Below are 21,959 nucleotides of genomic sequence, written 5' to 3'. Positions count from 1 at the left end.
ATATATATATATATGTACATATATACATATATAAATATGTACATATATACATATATACATATGTACATATACATATATACATATGTACATATGTACATATACATATATACATATGTACATATACATATATACATATGTACATATACATATATATATATATGTACATATACATATATACATATGTACATATACATATATATATATATATATATACATATACATATATATATATATATATATATATGTACATGTGTACATATGTACATATATATATATATATATATATATATGTACATATGTACTTATGTACATATATACATATATATATGTGTGTGTATACACTTTTCTCATAGTAAAGAAGGAATTCTCCCGTAACACCAATACTTGTCAAACATATTTTAATCTAAACATATTTTATCGTAACACCAATAATAATCCACCTTTTAATCTAGATAAATTAGATATGACATATTTACTTTGTATATTGATTGAGCATAATACCATAGGAATGTGTTTGATGCATGAAAAAAAATGGAAGTATTACCTCAATAAAGTAATTTACTCCAGAAAAATCAACTATCTAATTAATACTTTTATGTTAGTATTTCCTTGTTCATCATGGATGTCATAAGAGTATCAACTTTATGACCTCATAATGCTTTGTTAATTTGAAAATTATTATTTTTAGCCAATATAATGAAATGCGAAGATTCATAGTCCAACTTGGAAATTAGAGCCCCAAGCATTGTAGCTCAGGAGAGAACAAGTTCCTCGGTCTCAAAACATGACACATTATTCTCTCTATATGAAAAATACAAGATATGAATGAAAAGTTTTATGCTACAAAAGCCTTGATGGTGACAAGTTTCTCTTCTTGAATAACTACTAAAATACTACGATTGCCATGCAAATGTTTGCACCAATTAAAGCATCAAAAGTCATTAAGTCGTTCAGTACTATTACCCTCTTGGGAATAACAGCAAACACTTGGGGAGCAACTGTCTGTCTCTTTGCCTGGCTCAGCCACAGCAAATCTCCTTCAGCTTGTCAGCGACCCACTGATCCACGGAGTACTGAAACAAGAAGCGAAAAGGTTAGGCGAGGAAGAAAAGAGGAACCGAAGTGAGAAGAGAGGAAAGAGGACCTTGTTGAGGACCCAGGTGGTGTGGGTGTAGGCTCGCTGCAGGAGCTCGTCGAGCGAGGCGGAGTCATCCAGCTCGCGGTAGTTGACGAAGTTCTCCCGCGCGTACTTGGCGTAGTACGGCCTGGTCTCCCGCGGGAGCCGCCGCACCAGCCTCAGCACCTCCATGTACGCCCTCAGCGCCCGCTCCATCGCCCGCCGATTGCAGCGGTAATGTGATGCTCTCTACTCCATCACGGCAACCAACCCAACACGTAGATGAGACGTGTCAGTGGCCGGATTTGGGGCCAAAAGGCCCACAATGAGGAAAGGTAAAGATAAGACAAATAAAAGGTAAGAATGCAATTTTATTTACCAATTAAGTAATTACTCCTATATTTCTGACACGTGTCAGACCTAAAAACCCATGTCGCGTTGTCATCACTGCCGTGTCGTGAATAGTACATTCAGACAGCTCATCTGTTTTCTGACACGTGTCATAGCTATATGATACCGTTGCCGTCACTCTCGTGCCGTGAATAGTACATTCAAACTCCTCATTTATTTGGATCAGTGGGATTACCGCTACAATATATAATGCATATGCGTGCTTCTCGTGAGTCTTCCTGATCTTGCATCATCCGCTAGCATCAATAACTTGAGGAGCCAACATATTGATATATTATTAAGTAACAGGAAAACACCGGACGTGTGGTCGTGCCGGAGTGGTTATCGGGCATGACTAGAAATCATGTGGGCTTTGCCCGCGTAGGTTTGAATCCTGCCGACCACGTTTTCAACATGTATCATATCACACTCGAGTTTGGAATAATACGTGTCTGTTTGAAGCCATGACGTGATTTGGTATTAGTAAGCATGATTATTGAATCCAGTTTTTCTTACTTGATATTATATTGTATAATTTCTAAAAATTATCTAGAAAACTACTAAGTATTTGTTATTACCGAGTAAATTATATTTTTTAGACCACATTATAATATTTTTATTTTTTATTATCAAGACCATGAGTTTTCTTAATAAATATAAATATAAAAATAAAATTTTGAAAAACAAAAAAAGGGCGAAGAGGATAGAATGTATATATACCTTGCCCTTGCGCAACTCATATACCTCCTGTCCTCATCGATCGGAAAGGAGATAAGAGAAAGGCGACAACGATCGTGATTGCAATGAATTCAAATCTCATATTCCGTCATAACTGATATGTTTTCTAAAGGAGATAACTTATATGCTTGATTAAGAGATCGTCCTAAGTTTTTCTTAGTTATTCCCCTTGGATCATGATACATATTAGAGCTTTTTTTGGATAGTTATTTGGTTAGATCCTTGGGTTTAATTCTTAGTTCTCGAACTGGATTTTGGTTCTTGGAGGTGTGATGCGGGTCTTTGGATTACTTTTGCTTTTGTTTGTGTTTAGGTTTCATGGGTTTGGATATTTTGATTTATTTGCTTGAAGACTTTCTTGATTTTTCCTTGTGCATTGATTCTTTTCTTTACGTGGTTGTTTGGTACTTTTGGGATTCAGTTCATAAATCTCACCCGAGCATGATTCTTGGAGGTGAGGTGGCATCACATGTTTCTTAATTGCTTTTATTTTTGTTTTATAGAGTTCGGATTTTTGGATCTGTTCGGTTGAATGCTTTGGTTGTGTTCTTTGTGCTAAGATTTCATGCACTTTTAGTTTGTGAATCTCAAATGGGACCGTAGTAGTTATGATTCTTGGAAACTGAGATTATCGATTGTTAATCACCTTCAAAATAAAATATTAAAAAATATTAATGATAATTTTGATTAAAAAAATACTAAAAATAATAAAATTAAGATGAAGACTTTTGTGAGATCAAAAGGTTTAAAAGAAATTTCCTAAGATGATTTTAAAGATGTGATAAATGATAGAGATTTTATGTCACTCTCCCAAGAAAAAAAAAAGAAGAATTAATTTTTGACTTAGAAGAAGATAAAATAAAATAAAATTTATTACTAAATGAAAGTATTATTTTAAGGATTTCTTTCTCGAGCTAAGATAAGAAGAAAAGACTAATTAATCTTAGAAGATATTTCAGAAGGAGATATTTATCCTCCTACATTAACTAAAGGTATCTCATACAAATTACATAACACAAGTAACCATATAAAGAAGATACATCATCAACTATGACATATTCTCTCAATAATATTCTGAATAATATTGACAATGTCAAAATTATACAAAAGTAAGATTTAGATTGATGTTTATTGGAGTAGATAATTTTGTTAGATTAAATTATTTTATTTTTATGAGAAGCATAAAAGTATTTTTACCTTCTTATAAAAAAAAGATTTATAAAACCGATCATTAAAATTTAGAAGAAAATGTTACTAATGCTAATATGAGGATCATTATTATTTATGATCTAGAAGCTATAAAGATTAATGAATATTCTATAATAAAGGAGTTAGATATCTATGTAAATAATTATATTGATAGGACTGATTTAGTGTTTAGAGATTTTTCAAGAAAGCTGATAAGATTGTTTCGAAACAAATAATAGTTTTATAATTAATTAAGGTATATAAGACAAATCGAAAAGTCATCGTGGATTATGACTTCAAATTCTAAAATTTTAACATTGAAGGCTTTCCATAAATTTTTTTTTCCAAGCTTTAATTTAGGGAAGGGTGTTAAAATATTAAATCAAACTTTATTATTAGATATGATTTTGGTTTAAGAGTCTTGGTTAAGATAAGAGTTTCTATTATAGTTAAAGTTAAAGTCTTGAGTTTACCACTCTATTTACAGGGCTAATGTAATGTTTTAAATAAATAATTGGGAGGAGAAATAAGATAAAGCGAAAAGAGGTTTATAGATTTGGGGTCTAAGAGATTGTAAGTTATAATGATTAATATGAGTTTTTAGCTTTGAAATCTCTCATCTATTCTTATATATCTAAAGATCTGAATTTAAAAAATAAAAGAAAATGAAAAAATCACACTACTATAAGATACACAAATAAAACCCTAAAGTTATCAAAAAACCCTAACAAAAAAAAAATCCCTACCCAAAAAAAAAAAAACGAAACCACCAAAACCTTCGAACCTAAAAAGCATAAATGAAAATGAAAGCAAAAGCAGATGTCATCTTTAAAAAACCACACAACTAATTCGATAATCATAAATTAAACCATAGTATCTAACTAGATAACTATCAAAAGAAATTTCAAAAGATATAAGAGTTCAAGAGAACAATCAAAAAAAGCTTGGAAATGATTTCTTGATAGAGTGGATGAGATTAATGACTATGAAAAATATAACAATTAAGATGAGGAGGGATATAAGAGCTCCACAGGAATTTGAGGCACAAATATATTAGTCTTCGAGTGCTTGTCCAGATTACTTATCTTAATAGAGATATCAATTAAGGAAGATGACATTCTCATTGGATAATATAGATGGACCTCACGATCATTAGGAACAAAGGAGAGATACTAACTCTCCTTACTAAACGACTTTGCAATGTCACTTATCAATGTATTCTCATTTATGTCAATAACTTATATATCATAATAGATAAATAAAATAAATTTGGGTGCTCTAATAAATCTATATTTTCAAAATTTTAAAATGAATATTTTTTTCTTGAGATTTTAATATTACATAAATATTCTTTTGTATTCTCCTTTTAATATTCATTTGGTGCCACTCATGATACTACTATTAGCTAGTTAAATAAAAAAATATCACAATTAAAAATGGATAAAATACCCCGAATATTTCTTTTAATGTTTACCTGATGCGATACGACTATTAGCTAGTTGAATTAAAAGAAACACCATAATTAAAAATAGATAAAATATCTTGAATATTCAATTATTACTAAATATTAAAAATATCTTTACATAAGATATTAGTATCAATTTGAGTGTGTAAACTATTAGCTAGTTGAATTAAAAGAAACACCGTAATTAAAAATGGATAAAGTACCCCAAATATTCAATCATTACTAAATATTAAAAATATCTTTACATAAGATATTAGTATCAATTTGAGTTTCATCATCACTATACAAATTTTATAAGATATTAGTATCAATTTGAGTGTGTAAAGATATTAGTATCAATTTGAGTTTCATCATCACTATACAAATTTTATGTGTGTGTGTGTGACAAAATTATTGTCTACACTCAAATTATCTTTCATGAGATATATGCAAGTGCGAAAGATAAAAAATATTATTTACAACATATAATATACTAGACTAAATGCTAAACATGGTTATACAACTATGACATATATATATATATATTATAATTGATCAAATATAAATCACTGTAAAAGAATCTTGATGTAAATGTTGCAAATAAATCATATTTATATGGATAAATCATATTTATGGTCCAGTATGTTAAAAGTTACAATTAAAGGGATAAACATCAAAATTGATATCCACACTGATTTTTATCTCTCTTTTTTTTTTCCTCCTGTGAGACATTCATTGATTAGAGAAAAAATAGTAATTATAACATAGTGGACATTAAAAAGAAAAATATAGTTGTTAATGAAAAGAAACTAGAGAACTCACAAGCCTTGATGGATAGTTTTATCTGTTGCAAATCAATAGATCATTCATGTTCTTTCTTTCTTTCTTTCTTTCTTTCCTTTTTTTTATAGAAAGTCTCGGATTGACCTTGAACCTCCTGTTTTAATTTTCTCGTATTAAATATGTGAGTATGAGGTTCAGATTTCGATCCCAAAGCTTCCATAAAAAAATATATACATATCTTTAAAACCCTATCTATCCTGTCATACTCATACATGGAGAGAGAAAAAGAGAAATTATTGTACTATCGGGGTAGGATAGAAGTTGGACTTATATTTATAGAGTAATTAGATGCATTTGCATGCATACATGGATAAGAGAGTGTATTTTTATTGGATATCTAAAAATATAAATTACGGTAAAAAATTTTCTATGATATTCATGACATAATTTCCTTCCAAATAAAAATTTAGGATTCACCAAAAGAGATCTTTAGATCCATTGTACAAAAAAATAATTTTAAAAGATATACTATTTAGATTATGATTCACAAAACTTGGATCCGACTATTTCTCTATAATGTCATATATATGATATTGCCTTCGATATGGGACCTATTGGGGTGCTATATATTTCATAAGAATTATAAAAAATAATAAGTGAATTCGACAACAAAGATAATTATACTTCTACTCTTGCATCACTTGGGTCTTTTTAAGTCTTTTGTAGGTAATTTTTTCTTCAAGTTCTCAATTTAAAGAAAAATGTTATAACAAATAATAATCAAGTTGAACATATTGGTTAATCTAAAGTTATATGAGAGTGTTTGATTAAACTATGTAAACATAACACATGGTTGTACAAATAAAGTATAAGTAATTTATAATTTATCAATTAGATATTTGGTTGTAAATAAATTCTCAATCCGAAAGTTGAAAGTAAATATTATTAATAAGAATTAGGGTTTAGTGTTGTGCAAATTTTAAACATGCCAATATATCATTTAACCATCAATTGAATCTCTGGTTCAAATATATTCTCAATGTCATTAATACTACTAAGTTTTATTGCACCAAACACATTATCTCAATATTTATTCATTATAGCTAATTTCTATTATAGTAAATACTCGAGTACATTATATGTCTAATACGTGATCGTTACGTGGGATCCAAGTCACCCTATATATGTTTGTCTATACAAATTTTCTTCTTATTTATTATGATAAGAAAGACAATCACAAACTTCTTTCTCATCCAGAAAGTTAATCCAAATCTTTATTATATCTTTTAAGGTGGAAAAATATATTATGAATAGTGGGGAAGATTCTCTTTTGGAATAACTCGAACCCATATTTGGGGACTTCGATTTACTAACCTGAGCATTAAAGGGATCGAGTCGAAAAACCTCTATTGATCTTGGTCTTCGTATAAGTTACACTTTGGGAGCATAATATTTTCACATCGAAAACACCTTGGACAATTCTGCTTATACAGATCTAAATCACATCAGACTAATCAAGACATCAACGGTATTTTCCTCTAATATCTTTTATACCCGATTTATGATATGTAATAAACAAAAATTTTTAAATTGAATATACTCAAGTGATGCTAAAAATCTAAGACACGAGAGTGAAGAACGATGGCATTCGTATTGGTTTTCCATAAGAGGATCTCCCAAGTGAGACTGATAAATTAGCTTATAATAATATTCACTAAATATTTTGAGTAAAGAAAAACTAACAAATGATTGCTTATGTCAAAATTTAAATTTAATATGCAATGACACACTATATATATATATATATATATATATATAGTCTTTGTGAGTGCAGTGTCATCTTAAGGAACTCTTAAACCCATGGTTTGCATTGTTGGGGAGGGAGTCTTCTGGATGAGAATATATGAAGTTACATGTTTAAATCTAGTGTAACATTATTTTATTTATTTATTTATTTTGAAGTTCTAAATTTTAGATAATGTCCTTTCAAAGTTTGAAAAATATATTTATATTATTATGAAATATCAAAATTTATATCTTTACATGTCATTGTCATTAATATGCATTGAAAAAAAAAAACCTTTGACTAACCATTTCATCTATATTAATTTATTCCAGTTAAATAAGTATATAAGGCATCACTTAATGAAGATTATAGTGAATGTAAGGTATTATTATAAATTAGAGTTTCAAAAGATATTTAATTTATGGTACCCCAAGGTGATCAGCTATCAAATATGCATTAGTTTTTAGGTTTTAAAGGGACGCATGTATAGACTTTAAATCTAGAGAGCTTGTTTCTATGATTTATTTTCTTTAAATTATTCTCTTATGTATGGAGATTTATGGTAAGATCATCAAATTCTAGATCTAAAAAGCAAAAGAGAAGATAAACGAAGGGAGGATAACAAAAACTCCGACACAGACACTAAACTATGAAAATTATGATACAAAGATATTATATATATATTTAATATTTTTATTAAAACTATTAAATTTATACCTATAATATTTTTTATATCATAATTTTCATAGATTAGTGAATTTGTGTTGGTGTTTTTTATCCTATCTCCTATATATTATTCCACATTTTCTAATCAAGAATATAACCATCTTTTAAGTTTCCAAACTCAAGAGAACAATCTCAAGAAAAAGGATTACAACTTCAATTCCTTAAAGTCTCTATTAACTTAGTGTTTTACTTGCTGCAAACTAATGAAACTTTCCTTTTTCTCATTTTTATTTTTTATTTTTGTAATTGAGAGAACTACAATTATGTGAGCATGAGAGTTGGAGTTTGATCCTGGACCTTTAATATATCCGTAACCACACTCATACATGAAGAGAGAGAGAGAGATGAATTTTTGTTGTATAAAATATATGGCATAAGTCACCTTTGTATTTAATAGTCATTATGTCAATTTGCATATTGTGCATGCATAGTGGACTGTATCTTTTGTGAGATATCTAAAAGTATAAATTATATATATAATTTTTAATTTTATTTATAAAATAAATTACCTTTCAAATAATCACCTAAAAGATATATGTAGTTATATTGCACACTTTAAATCAGAAATAAATTTTAAAGATACAATATTTAGGTTAGGATAAACGATTGAAGACACAAACCTCATGACATAAAATATCTAAATATAAATTATTAACGATGGATACATCTATTCCTGTGTCGTAATTAATATATCACTTTGATAAGCTGATTCAACGACAAAGATAAAGATTGTTATAACAAATAATACATTATTTATATTCTAGTTTGCTAGCGAAAAATATAATTAAAATCTTGATTAACCTAATATGGTCTGGATTTGTATATGCAGGATTATCCAAAGTGGATCTGAGGTGACTTCGAAGTGGGTTTAAGGTAAGTTCAAGATTCCATCTACATAAAGATCAAGGTCAGGGGAGTTTTTTCGACCTGATCACTCTGACGCTCGAGTTACTAATTCGAGATTCCTAAATGTAACCTCGAGTAGTTCGAGAAAAGAAAGAGTCTTTCCCTTATTTTCTTGTTTAGAATATGTTTTTATACGTTGAAGAAGGGAAATACAATTTTCATTCTCATAAAAGAAGAGAAGGGGGTTTATGTTTGTAATAAAAGAAGAGAAGAAAATTTATAATTACCTTCCTTCCACAATACGAAGTTTATGTTTCTCTGCATTGAATCTTTATATATGATGAATGATGATTTGGATGACATGTGACAACCACGTGTTAGCTGATGATAGATTCTCTCTTAAAGTTGAACACATATTAGTATAAAATTATATAAGAGTGTTAATATAAAACTATAATATCTAAAATTTATAATTATTTAAATATACATTTATATTTGATTGTAAATAAAGTTATTTTTATGAATATTTAAAGTAAAATGAGGGCATGAGTTGATATGTTTATCTCGATTGTAGAATTCTTTTAATTAATTTTTTTTAGTTTAAATAAACATCCTTGCAAAGTTTAGAAATCATATATCCTTGCAAATGAAATGTCACTGTGGTTTATATTCACTGAAAATAACTCTGATCAATCAAATCTAATCATTATTAATATTATATAATTCATTTGACTCAACTAAATATATAAAATATGAAATATATATGATATCAGTACTATTTTTAGGATCATAAATCGTGTGTTATTCTTATAATTTAGATCAACTACCTCATATATGTAATTTAGATCGACTAAACTAAGAATGAATTTTATATATATATATATATATATATATATATATATATATATATATATATATATATATATATATATATATATTCATTCATCTGTGACAGAAAACTTAGATGCATTGAGCCTTTTTAAACCTCACATTATCGAGAGTCTAATGCATTGAGTATATATATATATATTTTACATTAACTAGTGTTGCATATTGATGAGTATTGATAAACTTATATATTGTATTAAGTCAATAAGAAAACATATTTTATTTTTTGATTTCTCATTGACTATTTAGAGAATCTATTGTACTTAATCAATATATGTCAAAGGACAAATCAGCCCACAGAATTAATTTTTGGAAGGTGTAAATTATTGAAATGATTAACGATTAGAAAAACATTTGTAGTTTCCTATGATGGTTGTTATCACGACCTATTTTTAAATATAATGGGATAATATTATGATACTATAATAGGAAGGTGTAAATTATTGAAATGATTACCAATTAGAAAAACATTTGTAGTTTTCTATTTCAAACATAATAGGATAATATTATGATACTATATAGATTATATGGATCTATTAGTAATAACTTGAATTTAAACATCCCTAGATTTTCAATAGAAAATATTAAATAAAAAATAAGATAATAAAAAAATTCACAGGAAGTTGAAATATCCATTATGTGGATATATATATACACACATGTATGCATATGTATACGTGTATACGTATACATACATATATACATATATATACATATATACATATATATATATACACTTTTTCTCATATTAAAGGAGAAATTTTATCGTAATAACAATACTTGTCAAACATACGAAGTGGCATGACTATGGAAGCATGTAATTAATATGTTTAAATAACAATCCACCTTTTAATCTAAATAAATTAGATATGACATATTTACTTTGCATATTGATTGAGCATAGGAATGTGTTTGATGCATGAAAAAAAAATTGAAGTATTACCTCAATAAAGTAATTTACTCCAGAAAAATCAACAATCTAATTAATGCTTTTATGTTAGTAATTCCTTGTTCATCATGGATGTCATAGAGTATCAACTTTATGACCTCATAATGCTTTGTTAATTTGAAAATTACTTTTTTAGCCAATAAAATGTAAAGATAAGAAAAATAAAAGGTAAGAATGCAATTTTATTTACCAATTAAGTAATTACTCCTATATTTCTGACACGTGTCAGACCTATAATCACATGTCGCGTTGTCATCGCTGCCATGTCGTGAATAGTACATTCAGACTCCTCATCTATTTTCTGACACGTGTCATAGCCATATGATGCCATGGCGCGTTGTCTTCACTGTCGTGTCGTGAATAGTATATTCAAACAACTCATTTATTTGGATCAGTAGGATTACCGCTACAATATATAATGCATATGCGTGCTGCTCGTGCGTCTTCCTGATCTTGGATGACCCGCTGGCATACATAACCAGTGGAGCCCGAGCCCACGTGTTGGTGATGCTCATTTCGGTAGCGGGCTCCACGAGTGGGGTTTGTGCGAGAGGCGCGTACAGACTCGCCCCGCAGCGCTCGACCATAACTCCCGCCCCATTTCCAACTCGCCCCCAAGGAGAACCTCCCAATGAACTCACCCTCTCTGTGCTCTTCGCCATTCTCTTTCTCCTCCTCTTCCCCTCTCCTCCCTCTCCCATGCTCTCTTTTCTCCCCTTCTCTTCTCTCCCTCCGCCGAGCCGTCGCACCCCACTCCGCCCTGAACATTGGCTCCAAGCTTAGCTATATGTCGCCCAAAAAAGACCGCGCTTTGGCCGCACACGACTTCTCCCGCAACGTCTCGAAGGTGGCTCCGCTCAGTTGCAAAGTCTCTTTCGGGCGTCGCGACATTAGCTCGGAGGAAGGATCCCGTGAAGAAAGTCCGACCGGATTGCAGGAAAAGGAGACACCTTTGGGGAAATCGACCTATGGTGATCGCATAATGCTGTCATCCTTTGGCCCTCCTCTTGATTCCTTCGGGAATTATGATGCAGGGGTGTCAGAAACCAAGTTCCAGATGACTCTCGCCGAGCTCCTCGAGAAGAGCGGAGTCACCCCCACGGCGATTTACGGGGATCTGGACGCCTTGATCACTGGAGTTCAGGACGACTCTAGGGAGGTCTGCCAGGGGGATCTCTTCATCTCCTGTGTCGGATCGAAGACGGATGGCCACTTGTATCTTACCGAGGCTTGTAACCGAGGAGCTGTAGCACTGGTGGTAGGCGAAGAGAGTGTTAAAGCTCAAATCTTGCGCTGCGGCTGCAAGGCTGTCGTCGTAGTGAATGCTACCGATTCAGCGCTGCCTGTTATTGCTGCTACATTCTATGGGCATCCGTCGAGGAGCCTCTTTGTGGTCGGTGTCACGGGAACGAACGGTAAGACGACGACGACCAATTTGGTTAGATCTATCTTCGAGACAATGGGGTACGGAACAGGGCTGTTTGGCACCGTATGCTTCTTCATTAATGGAGATGAGATGCTGGAAGCTTCCCGAACGACCCCCGACGCCGTGCCAGCCCAGAGACTGATGGCGAAGATGGTTCGCTCTGGTACCAAGGCACTCGTCATGGAGACTTCTTCTGAGGGGCTGGAGCAGGGGAGGTGCAATGAGCTAGACTTCAACGTAGCAGTCTTCACGAACCTCACCAGGGACCATCTCGACTTCCATGGGACCATGGAGGCGTACAAGAAGAGCAAAGGCAAGCTCTTTGCGAAGATGGTCGACCCCAACAGGCACAGGAAGGTTGTGAACATCGATGACCCAAATGCTCCATACTTCATCGATCACGGGAATGCAGATGTTCCACTCGTTACATTTGGAATGCAGAACGAGAACGCCGACGTCTACCCTCTAAAGTCCGAGCTTTCATTGTTCAAGACTAAGGTTTGGGTGAGCACGCCAAAGGGGGCACTAGAGATCAACTCAGGGATGCTTGGGAGGTATAACATCTACAACATCCTCGCAGCCGTTGCTGTTGGGATTGCCGTCGGCCTGAAGCTGGAGGACATCGTGAGGGGAATCGAGGCGGTGAAAGGGGTTGCCGGCAGGTTTGAGTTAATTGACGAGGGGCAGCCTTTCGCCGTGATTGTAGACTATGCACACACACCCGATGCTGTGTGTAGACTTCTGGATGCTGTCCGAGAACTCAACCCACGAAGAGTTATCACTGGTATACCAATTCATGCTTTACTTTCAGCACATTCTGCAGCTTATCATACTGAATGAACATTTCAACTTACCTGATTCAGTGCTCGGTAATTGATCGTCGAAAACTTAATTGCTTGGTTTAGATTCTAATATTTTCTTCCCTATATGTGCTAAAGAGAGGTCTCAATTGCATGGCATTTTTGCTAGGTCCTAAAATTGGAAGTCAGCTGATTGTGATCTGACTTCCAATTTTATGATAATTCCATCAAATGCTTGTTTTCATAAAATCTGTAATCATGCTGTCTGTAATGCGAAAAAACTTTTATGCTAAGATTGAAATCAAATAAATTAAATAAATTAGATTGAAATCAACTATAGAAAAACTTTTATGCGGAAAAATAATATTACGATGCGTACCTTTTTCTTGTTGTTAAAAAAACAAGCTGTCCATGAACTTTCAGAAAAAACCTGCTCAAAACTCTCATGTAGCATTTGAGCATACGAAGATTGGCACCAAAAGTTCTTCTATAGTTGCAACATCTCAAGTTCAGCACTTTTGTGTCTTTTTTATGTTGGGAATCCAAAACACAATTCATAAGTGTATTTTCACAAGAAGGAAGTTAAAGATCAGAAAAGTGGCTAACCATAGTTTTATCCTAGCAAGACTAGTTGTTGTAGGGTGATTTGATGCATGCTGATAGTTAATGTTTCGCTTCTAGTCTTTGGATGTGGCGGAGAAAGAGATCGGGGGAAGAGGCCGCTGATGACAAAAATTGCAGCTGATAAAAGTGATGTGGTTATTCTGACATCAGACAATCCAAGGAACGAAGATCCATGTATGTATTCTGTATGTTATATGCCAATTTGGTTTGTCATATATTTCTGAAAGCAATGCAACACCTATTGGCCGTATGCCTATGTTGTTATTCAGATATAATAACTTCTAAAACATGCTTCGATGACATTGCTAGCGACAATCTTGGATGACATGCTAGCTGGTGTTGGATACACAATGCAAGAGTCCTCATCACCCGGCGGAAGCAAAATCTATCCAAAGCTTCCAAATGGCTGTACACTCTTAGTAAATGAGGACAGAAGAGTAGCCCTGCAAGCTGCCATTGCCATGGGAAAGGAAGGAGATATCATTGTAACTCTCTTCTTCTGACCCTTGGTCACAGTATTCTCAAACCTTTCTCTCTCTTGTTAGACAAAGGATATGTGTAACTCAATTTCAGCTTCTAGTACTTTGGACTGAAGACTATGATGTGATGCTGCAGGTTGTTGCTGGCAAAGGCCACGAGACATATCAAATTGAGGGTGATACAAGGAAGTTCTTCGACGATAGAGTTGAATGCCGACAAGCGCTGCGTCAAAGTATGTGAGATGTGTCAAGCATGAAAGTGAAATTTCTTTGGCGATATAATCTCATTTTTAGGAATAGCAAAGGCAGAAAATTCCGAGTTAATGTGTCCTAATTCTTTGGCTGCTGTTGCAAATTGAAAAGTATGTCGCTTCTATCGGTATTCTTTAGATAAACACTTGGAACTTTTTTTTTGAACATTCAAAGTTCAGTTGGAACGTTACAGTCTCTCTCTCTCTCTCTCTCTCTCTCTCTCTCTCTTTTTATCTCCTTCCCCGCTCTGCTGCACCGCGGTGTTGGCTTCACTCTTCCGAAGAAGCGCCTCGCACTTACCCCAACCTCTCGCTCGTTTTCGCTACTCTCTCTCTCTCTCCTCCCTCTTCCCTGCTCCTTAGCTCCCAGGAAGAATCCCATGGAGAAGGTCCGACTAAATTGCAGGAAAAGGAGGCACCTTGGGACGGTGAATCCACACGTCAAGATCACAACAAGTGGCTATGATATTACTGTGCTTGCAGTGTACCTTCGCTAGCTGCGAGATTGAAGTAGAGGTTGACTATGTTGGGGCAGCCACGGAAGCACTCCGAGGAGCACAGCTTCCGCCGGAAGTTAGCGTCCAGCAACGAGTCCGACGATATCCCGACGGTTCTCCGATCGAGGCCGCACGCCGCGATGCACCCTTCCGTCTCGACCCAGTCGACGAACCCCTCGGCGCCGATCTCCGACGTGGCGCACGCGTAGGCGCCCCCGGCGTTCCTCTCCAGCACGCAGCGCATTCCCGACGACGACACCGCGTAGGCGCAGGCGCTCGCGTCCAAGCGCTCGCACTCCACGCCGGCCCCTGCGAAGCAAGTCCAAACGTCATCGAGTAGATTGCGTGCAGGTTTCGTGACGACGAGATCGAGCTTGCACCTTGCGCTTTCGACATGGAGAAGATGAGCATCAAAGCGAGCGTTATGGAAGACCAGGAGGCCATTGCTTTGCCGAGGACGAGAACCAAAGGGTGTCAGCGCAATGGCGTTGTAGTTTTAGGGCTATCTATATATTTAGATCGGTATATGAGTAAGGCATGGAGAAAGGTGTCGAGTTTACTTTTAAGGGAAAGGAATTCTGTTGCGGATTGGTCAAAGCATGCATGTGGCGCTCCCAAGCGTTGACTAAGGGGGGTGGGGTTTCTTTGCTGCCCAAAGGAACAATGAGCTTGGATTGCTCGATAACCAAGTAAAAGAAGTGAGAATTGAAATCGGATTACTTACTCCAAGTCGCTAAATAAGTTGACCAAGTGTAGTTGACTTCTGTAGTATATGCTATTTATATGAAACCTCTGCATTTCATTCATTATTTGGGAAAATCGAGTGGGCAAAGTCAACTCTTTTATCGATAGAATATGCTACAGTCAAATGGCGTGAAATAGCTTCCCGATTCGATTGGCTATAAATATGGTTGCTTTTAAGATTGAGATCAAGCTGAGATTGCCGTTGCTACAAGAAATATATCGACGAACCCCTTTGCTTATGCTTCATGTAGGTGGAGCTACAAGAAATGCATAATTTGACTTTGAAGAGTATATATATATATATATATATATTTCTAAACCATTATAATAAAAACATAAGTGGAAACAAAAATTATGTATCTTTAACCATTGTTATCAAGAATTTTAGCAATGGTTTCTTTTTGTATTTGATATTTCTCGACTCAAAACTCTCACTTCAGATGGTATAGGAAATCCTTTAGACTTGAGAGAGATATTGAGCCCAAAGACCAAAACCCTCATTTATATAGACGTTCTCCCATAAAAAACATTTATTATTATAAACTTCATTACGTTCAAGAATTAATTCAAATTTATAACGTTTAGATAATAATAAAATTTTTTAATGATATTAAATAAAATATTTAATAATAATAATTTAAAAATTAAAATATTTTAACCACAATAAATGAAGAAATTGATGGTAATGAATGATGAACTTAATGAGAATGGTTACATTCTCTCACTTGATATATACGCTTAGCTTAATAATTTAAATTAATCTTTATCGAATAACTTTCTTCATAAACAAATACATGAATCACATCGATAAGTCCTTTAAAAGCGAGTATTATCATCCATGTATATATTAGTTTCTTAATCTTAATATAGTAATATTACTTAATAAATAAATTTTATATTTATTCTTGGTCCAGTACCAATATATTTTCTTCAAATTAATATGCATATGAGAAAATATGATAATTTATATAAGAGTTTCAATATAATTACAAAGTAGAATCAAGTCTCATTTTCTCTACATGATCCTTGAATTTCAAACGTAGCATACCTTATTCAAATAATTAATAATCATCAATGCTAATATATATGCTCAATAATCACATTCTTTTCTTTTACATGTTTTCTTATAGCTAAATACTTAATGTCGATATATTTACTTCAACTTTCACTTTTATTGTTTTTAGTTATAAAGATAGTAGAATTATCGTAAAAAATTCTTAATGACATAGAAATAGAATCTATGATTCTAAGCTCATAAATAAAATTCTTAAGCCATGCACCAAGTGAAGTAGCCTCAAAACAGGAGACGAACTTAGCTTCCATGGTAGAAGTAGCAGGCAAGGTCTGCTTGGTGCTTCTCCAAGAAGTAGCTCCACCAACCATCATAAAAATATATCCTGATGTTGATTTATGAGAATCGACACAACCGACGAAGTTTGAATCTGAGTAACCAATCACATCCAGATTGTATATATGCCTATACATAAGCATGTAAGCTTCGGTTCTTTATAGATACCTCATCATTTTCTTTGTAGCTCTCTAGTGGTTCATACTTAGATTACTCTGATATCGACCTAGTATCTTTACAACAAATGCAATATTATGTCTAGTACAAACCTGAGCATACATAAAGCTTCCTATGACAAAAGCATATGTGATTTTTTTCATTGATTCCCTCTGAAGATTGTTCTTTAGACATTGGTTCAAATTAAGCATATCATATTTCACAATGGGAGTAACACTGTGAACAATCATTCATCCAAAATCTTTCTAAAAGTTTATTGATATAGGTTTCTTGTGATAGACATAAAATGTCTCGAGGTCTATCTTTATGGATCTTAACACCGATGACATAAGATGCTTCACCCATATCCTTCATGTCAAAATTTTTAGAAAGGAATTGTTTCACCTCATGCAGTAAACCGTTATAGTTGGTTGCAAACAAAATATCATATACGTATAAAATAAGAAAACATATTTTACTCCCACTGACCTTGTGGTATATACATTAATCCATGAGATTTTTAACAAATTCGAATAAAGAAATTACTTCATAGAATTTAAAATACCATTAGCGAGAGGCTTGTTTTAAATCGTATATAGACTTCTTAAGTTTACAAACCAAGTGTTCACCAACACTAGAAGAGAAACCTTTAGGTTGTTTTATAAACCTCTTCCTCTAGATCTCCATTAAGAAATACCATTTTCACATCCATTTGTTGTAACTCAAGGTCAAAATGAGCAACCAATACCAAAATAATATGAAGAGAATCTTTCTTAGATACAAGAGAATATCTTTGTATAATTGATTCCCTCTTTTTGAGTAAATATCTTTGCAACAAGTATTGTCTTGTATCTCTCAATGTTATCTAACAATTCTTTCTTGGTTTTAAAGGCCCATTTGTAGTCAATAACATTTGCTTTATTAGGCAACTCTACAAGATCCTAGACTTCATTGCTCTTCATGGAATTCATCTCTACGTTCAAGGTATTATGCCACAAATTTGATTCTTTATAACTCATGGCCTATGAAAAAGTTTCATAATCATTTTTGGCTCTAATATTATAGTCAACTTCTCGTAGATATATAACATAACCACTAAAAAATACTGATCTTTTATTTCTAGTAGATCTTCTTAATGTTGTACTAATGTTTCTCCGAGGAACTTGTGGTTCATCTAATTATTTAGGAGTTTGTTATAATTCCTAAATTGCTTGATCTATTAGAATATTGTCAGTAACTTATGGAATCTCGATGATTAATTGTTCAATACCAATTTGTACTTGAGGAATACTATAAACTATAACCAATCTATCATTTGATGTGGAAGGTTGAGATTTTATATAATCATGTGCAGAAACTATGTTCCTGAACTGATCATGCTATCTTAAAAAAATTTAGCATTTCTTGATTCCACAATCCTAATTGTATGAGATAGATAATAGAACATGTAACCTTTGAACTTTTCGATATATATAATAAAATACCCATTAATAGTCCTCGGGTCTAATTTATTCTCTTATGGATTATATTTCTTGACCTCAGACGGACATCCCTAAATGCACATATGTCTCAAATTCGATTTTCAACCTTTTCATAATTCAGATAGTTTCTTTAGGACAGCCTTGGTTGGAACTCGATTTAATATATATATAACCGTTTTTAGTATTTTAGTCCATAAGAACATAGGAAGATTTGAGTTGCTAAGCATACTTCACACCATGTCAAATAATGTTCGATTTCTTTTTCTGCAACATCATTCTAGTATAGAAAATCAAGCATAGTGTATTGGGCAACAATCATATGTTCTTAAATAAACTTAGCAAAAGAACTAGGTATTTATGTATTTTCAGTATATCTACTATAATATTCTTCACCTCTATCTGATCTCATAATTTTAATTTACTTACCACATGGTTCTCAACTTCAGCCTTAAAGACTTTGAAGACATCCAATGCTTCATTTTTGTTATAAAGCAAATAGATATGCATATATCGTGAGTAATCATCTATAAAGGATATGAATTTCTGACTATGTGTGCCCATGTCTGGACAACATATATCAGTATGAATGATCTCTAATATGTCTGAACTCTTATTAGCACATTTCTTGGACTTGCTGGTCTGCTTTCCTTTAATACAGTTCACACAAGTTTTAAAATTAGTAAAATCAAGAGTATACCCCATCATTAACTAATCTCTTAATTTTCTCTATGGAGATATGTCCTAATCTCTGATGCCATAACATAGAGGAGTCATCATTAATATTATACCTTTTAGAGCAAGCGTGAACATACATTGAACTTTGAGTATCATCATTTTGTAAGAAAATATGATAAAGACTATCAAACAAAATACCTTTCCTAACATAATCAGATTTATATAATAAATGACATGATGTGTCTTGAAAATTAAAGGAATATCCAACTGATACGAGTCTAGAAACAAAAATTAAGTTTCATGAGAAACTTGATACATAAAAGGTCCTTTCCAATTTAAAAATAAAACCATTACTTAAAGTTAAAATACATATTCCAATTGCCTCCACATGTGAGCCCATCTTATTACCTGATAAGATGCTTTACTCACTTCCTACTAGCTTTCTTAGGTTTTGCATACCCTGCAAAGAGTTTGCAATATGGATTGTTAATCCAGAGTTAATCCATCATGTGTTAATATTAACATTAACCATATTAGATTTATAATACACAAACGAGGTTGGTTTACCTTTTTTTTTCAAGTCATTGTTAGAATTTCATTTATTCCTTCATCATGTGTCCCTTCTTTTTATAGAAGAAACACTTTGCTTCTTTCTTGATATCAACTTGGGGTGATATTTTACCTTTTTTACTATAGATGAGCTTTCTAATTGGCTTGATTTTTGTCAATTTTATTCTTCCCACGAGTGGTTACCACTAATACACTCTCACCCAGCTCCATCACTAACCTCTCTTGTTCTTGAACACACATGGTCATTAATTCATTGATTGATTATTTATCCTTACGTGTGTTATATGAAATCTTAAAAGGTTTATATTGATGAGGAAGAGTGTTCAGAATATAGTGCACTAGGAAGGATTCTGACATATTAATCTTGAGTTTCTTAAGTTGAACCATAATATCTTGTATTTGCATTATATGCTTATGCACACCCTTTATGTTGGTGAGTTTGAGGGATGAGAATTTCATTATTAGGATACTTGCTAATGCCTTTTTCAAAATGACGAATTACTCATCGGTAACTTGTAGCAAGTCTCGAACCTTCTTATGCTGATTAACAAAACCACGTATACCAGCAGTTATCTTAGTCTTGATAAACATCACGCTGAGCTGATTGGATCGCTCCCATCACTCATATAACGCAACCTTAATTGGAGTGCTAGTATTAGTGACTATAGATGGTTCGTCTTTCTTAATAGCATAATCAATATACATCGACTCTAAATGGAGAAGAATTCTCTACTTCCATATCTTATAGTTATCACCCATAAGTTCAAAAATGCCACATTCAATATAAAAACAATTAACAGTTTGAGAAACTACATAAAATCAAATATGTTTATGTCAAAATTTGAGGCTTAATAGTTTAAATTACATGTTTTATCAATGTGAAATACGTAAAAAGATGAATCTCATAATATTAAAATTGATTGTGGGCTAAATTTTTAATTCAAATAGATTCAAATGGTATTTATAATAAAACTATCAAATTATATTCTAATTCATAATCCTTATGGGTAAATTATGAAAATAATATGATATTTTATCCTGATTAATTATATAAATATAATAAAAGATCCTTTGGGATAATAATTATTATATTAAATATAATCATTCAAAATATTATATCTAATTACTTATGTGATCCTTATTTTAACTTTATATATAATTTTAATTAATTAATGATGCTATGATTAATTCTTAATTAATTAAGATTATATGAGTCACTAGACATTTTGAACATATAAAATTTGCTCATAAGCATGAATTAATATAACCAAATATTCATACATAATATGAGCATTATATCAACTAAAAATATTGAAAATGTTATATCCTTATGATTTTCAACATTAATATATCAAGAAGTTTAAAACAGAAACCAAAATCAAGCCATATTCATGATATAAAAAATAAAAACTCTTTCAAATCAAGACAGAGGTTAATGGCTCAGATACCAACTATCAAAAATTTTAATACCAAAATATGTTTCTAAACCATTATAAGAGAAGCATAAGAAAACTAATACAGAAACAAAAATTGTATACCAACCATTATTGCGAAGAATTTTAGCAATAATTTCTCTTTATATTTTGACACTTCTTGACTCAGAATTCTCACTTGAGATGGTATAGGAAATCATTTAGACTTAATATTGAGCAAAAGGATAAAAACCCCGTTTATATAGACGTTCTCCCGTCAAGAACATTTATTATCATGAGATACATAACGTTCAAGAATTAATTTAAATTTATAACGTTTGGACCATAATAAAATTTTTTAATGATATTAAATAAATTATTTAATAATAATAGTTATAATGAAAAATCAAAATATTTAAACCATAATAAATGAAGAAATTGATGATAACAAATGATAAACTGAATGAGAATGGTTACATATTAACCTTATATTTAAATAAATAAATACCAAAAATCACGAGGGATAGGTATGCAAATTTGGATATTAGAAATTTGAGATAATACAAAGAGTCTAAAAGTCGAGCTACGAAAGAGCGTTTAGAAAGATAATTTATATATAATTAGGTAAAACATAACCAAAT

General features: G+C 32.4%; 3 protein-coding genes and 1 non-coding gene across 4 annotated transcripts; 2 read left to right on the top strand and 2 right to left on the bottom strand.

Annotated features, from left to right (window-relative positions):
* Window positions 1-721: 721 nt before the first annotated feature.
* LOC135650382 (LYR motif-containing protein At3g19508-like) lies at window positions 722-1,427 on the bottom strand. The gene is made up of 2 exons (XM_065169640.1): window positions 1,145-1,427; window positions 722-1,073 (listed from the first exon to the last, which is right to left on the bottom strand). Exons 1-2 carry the CDS (start codon window positions 1,331-1,333, stop codon window positions 1,020-1,022), a joined length of 243 nt encoding a protein of 80 aa, XP_065025712.1. The 5' UTR covers window positions 1,334-1,427; the 3' UTR covers window positions 722-1,019.
* Window positions 1,428-1,831: 404 nt separating this feature from the next.
* Window positions 1,832-1,913, top strand: TRNAS-AGA (transfer RNA serine (anticodon AGA)). The gene has a single exon. It is a non-coding gene; the product is annotated as a tRNA-Ser (tRNA).
* A 9,542-nt stretch (window positions 1,914-11,455) lies between these two features.
* On the top strand, window positions 11,456-14,574 carry LOC135651273 (UDP-N-acetylmuramoyl-L-alanyl-D-glutamate--2,6-diaminopimelate ligase MurE homolog, chloroplastic-like). Its single transcript, XM_065171268.1, has 4 exons — window positions 11,456-13,065; window positions 13,763-13,879; window positions 14,015-14,190; window positions 14,321-14,574. The coding sequence occupies exons 1-4, from the start codon at window positions 11,487-11,489 to the stop codon at window positions 14,423-14,425; spliced, it is 1,977 nt and encodes a 658-aa protein (XP_065027340.1). The 5' UTR covers window positions 11,456-11,486; the 3' UTR covers window positions 14,426-14,574.
* Window positions 14,575-14,624: 50 nt separating this feature from the next.
* Window positions 14,625-15,404, bottom strand: LOC135651274 (uncharacterized). The gene is made up of 3 exons (XM_065171269.1): window positions 15,313-15,404; window positions 14,924-15,241; window positions 14,625-14,854 (listed from the first exon to the last, which is right to left on the bottom strand). Exons 1-3 carry the CDS (start codon window positions 15,374-15,376, stop codon window positions 14,733-14,735), a joined length of 504 nt encoding a protein of 167 aa, XP_065027341.1. The 5' UTR covers window positions 15,377-15,404; the 3' UTR covers window positions 14,625-14,732.
* Between the last annotated feature and the right edge of the window lie 6,555 nt (window positions 15,405-21,959).

This window comes from Musa acuminata, chromosome BXJ3-10 (assembly GCF_036884655.1).
Source record: "Musa acuminata AAA Group cultivar baxijiao chromosome BXJ3-10, Cavendish_Baxijiao_AAA, whole genome shotgun sequence".
NCBI classification, from domain to species: Eukaryota; Viridiplantae; Streptophyta; class Magnoliopsida; order Zingiberales; family Musaceae; genus Musa; species Musa acuminata.
This window is presented reverse-complemented; position numbering and strand designations above follow the sequence as displayed.

Coding starts and splice junctions, on each gene's coding strand:
- LOC135650382 (XM_065169640.1), bottom strand. CDS start 1,333: ATGGAGCGGGCGCTGAGGGCGTACATGGAGGTGCTGAGGCTGGTGCGG. Junction 1,074..1,144: donor CCACCTGGGTCCTCAACAAG/GTCCTCTTTCCT, acceptor TTCTTGTTTCAG/TACTCCGTGGATCAGTGGGT.
- LOC135651273 (XM_065171268.1), top strand. CDS start 11,487: ATGAACTCACCCTCTCTGTGCTCTTCGCCATTCTCTTTCTCCTCCTCT. Junction 13,066..13,762: donor CCCACGAAGAGTTATCACTG/GTATACCAATTC, acceptor TTTCGCTTCTAG/TCTTTGGATGTGGCGGAGAA. Junction 13,880..14,014: donor TCCAAGGAACGAAGATCCAT/GTATGTATTCTG, acceptor TGACATTGCTAG/CGACAATCTTGGATGACATG.
- LOC135651274 (XM_065171269.1), bottom strand. CDS start 15,376: ATGGCCTCCTGGTCTTCCATAACGCTCGCTTTGATGCTCATCTTCTCC. Junction 15,242..15,312: donor CTCCATGTCGAAAGCGCAAG/GTGCAAGCTCGA, acceptor CTTGCTTCGCAG/GGGCCGGCGTGGAGTGCGAG. Junction 14,855..14,923: donor CAATCTCGCAGCTAGCGAAG/GTACACTGCAAG, acceptor CACCGTCCCAAG/GTGCCTCCTTTTCCTGCAAT.